This window comes from Cynoglossus semilaevis, chromosome 1 (genome assembly GCF_000523025.1).
Source record: "Cynoglossus semilaevis isolate Cse_v1.0 chromosome 1, Cse_v1.0, whole genome shotgun sequence".
NCBI classification, from domain to species: Eukaryota; Metazoa; Chordata; class Actinopteri; order Pleuronectiformes; family Cynoglossidae; genus Cynoglossus; species Cynoglossus semilaevis.
In genome coordinates, this window is record NC_024307.1 from 33,675,344 (window position 1) to 33,676,651 (window position 1,308).

Sequence of the window (1,308 nt, forward strand, 5' to 3'; positions counted from 1 at the left end):
TCTGTCTGTCTGTCTATCTATCTCTCTGTCTGTCTGTCTATCGATCTATCTGTCTGTCTGTCTGATTATTGATCTGTCTGTCTATCTGTCTCTCTATCATTATTGATCTATCTATCTCTCTGTCTCTCTGTCTGTCTCTCTATCTATGGTGATATATTATGCCCCGTCTCTGCTTATTAAGTGCCTTTATTTATCAGCTTCTCAAATTTCCAAAGGTACCTGAAAACCCCTCATATATTAAACAGACAGTGGAGAGAGACAGCCATTAGGTAAATGGAGTTTGTTTTTGTTGGTGCACTAATACAATGGAAAGAAATTCTTTGGTAGTTTCACACTTTTTTAATCTTGTCCAGTTGTGTACTGTGTTTTCTTTGTGCAAATATGCTTTGATTTTTTTTTTAATTCTTTTTTTTAATGCAAATGTTGACACAAAGAATAGCAAAATCACATTCCACTCTTGTCTTTCATGCAGCGGGTCTACTACCTCTCCCTGGAGTTTTACATGGGCCGCACTCTGCAGAACACCATGGTCAATTTGGCCTTGGAGAATGCCTGTGATGAAGCCACATACCAGGTGAGGCAAAGGATCATGGGAAAAAGGCCTAGCAAAGATAGACCTCTCCCAGGAGGTTGTTGCTTCAAATGAGTCTTGTAATGTTTATATTTTCCTTACTGGAAATAATATTCCAGTACGGAGGAAAGAAAACACACGAGTAAAAAAGTGCCTCGAACCATAATCCAGACCTTAAAGTATACTGTAGTACAAAAGTGGAAAACCTACAATACTACACAGCTGTACACAAGTAGTTACTTTCCACTGAAATTGTAGACACAAGCAGCTTCGATGCGAACGTCTTTCTTTATTCACTTTATTCACAAAGTGTACTCTGTTCTCTTTAAAATATTGATTTGTATTCGATTCTTCATACTTACTTCCACGTTGAGAGTCAAGTGTGGTCTGTAAAAGAAAAAACAAAAAAAAGTAGAAGAAACAACGGAGAGTGAATAATCGAAGCTGCTTGTGTCGCTTTGCTGTTATTTCTTTTACATACTTTATACACCTGCTACGTGAGCACAAGATACAGGAGCCTGGCCGGTTATGCAGGCATAGCTCCACCCAGATAAGGGCAATGTGGTCAAATAAGCTTCATATTTTTGTATATATATTCAGAGTTTCTGTATATATATTCAAACTTTCTGTATATATATTCAAACTTGCTGTATATATAATCAGACTTTCAGTATATATATTCAAGGTATTCAAGGATTAATTTCCGTCATGTCATATATATATATATATATATATAT

At 36.3% G+C, this 1,308-nt stretch overlaps 1 protein-coding gene across 1 annotated transcript in view; it reads left to right on the top strand.

Moving 5' to 3' along the window:
• The window catches only part of LOC103391662 (glycogen phosphorylase, muscle form), a 21,392-nt gene that overhangs the window by 4,562 nt on the left and 15,522 nt on the right, over positions 1 to 1,308 (top strand). The window contains exons 2-3 of the mRNA XM_025062224.1: positions 473 to 632; positions 691 to 713. Of these exons, the coding sequence (XP_024917992.1) occupies positions 473 to 632; positions 691 to 713 (183 nt within the window). The remainder of the gene's footprint in view (positions 1 to 472; positions 633 to 690; positions 714 to 1,308) is intronic.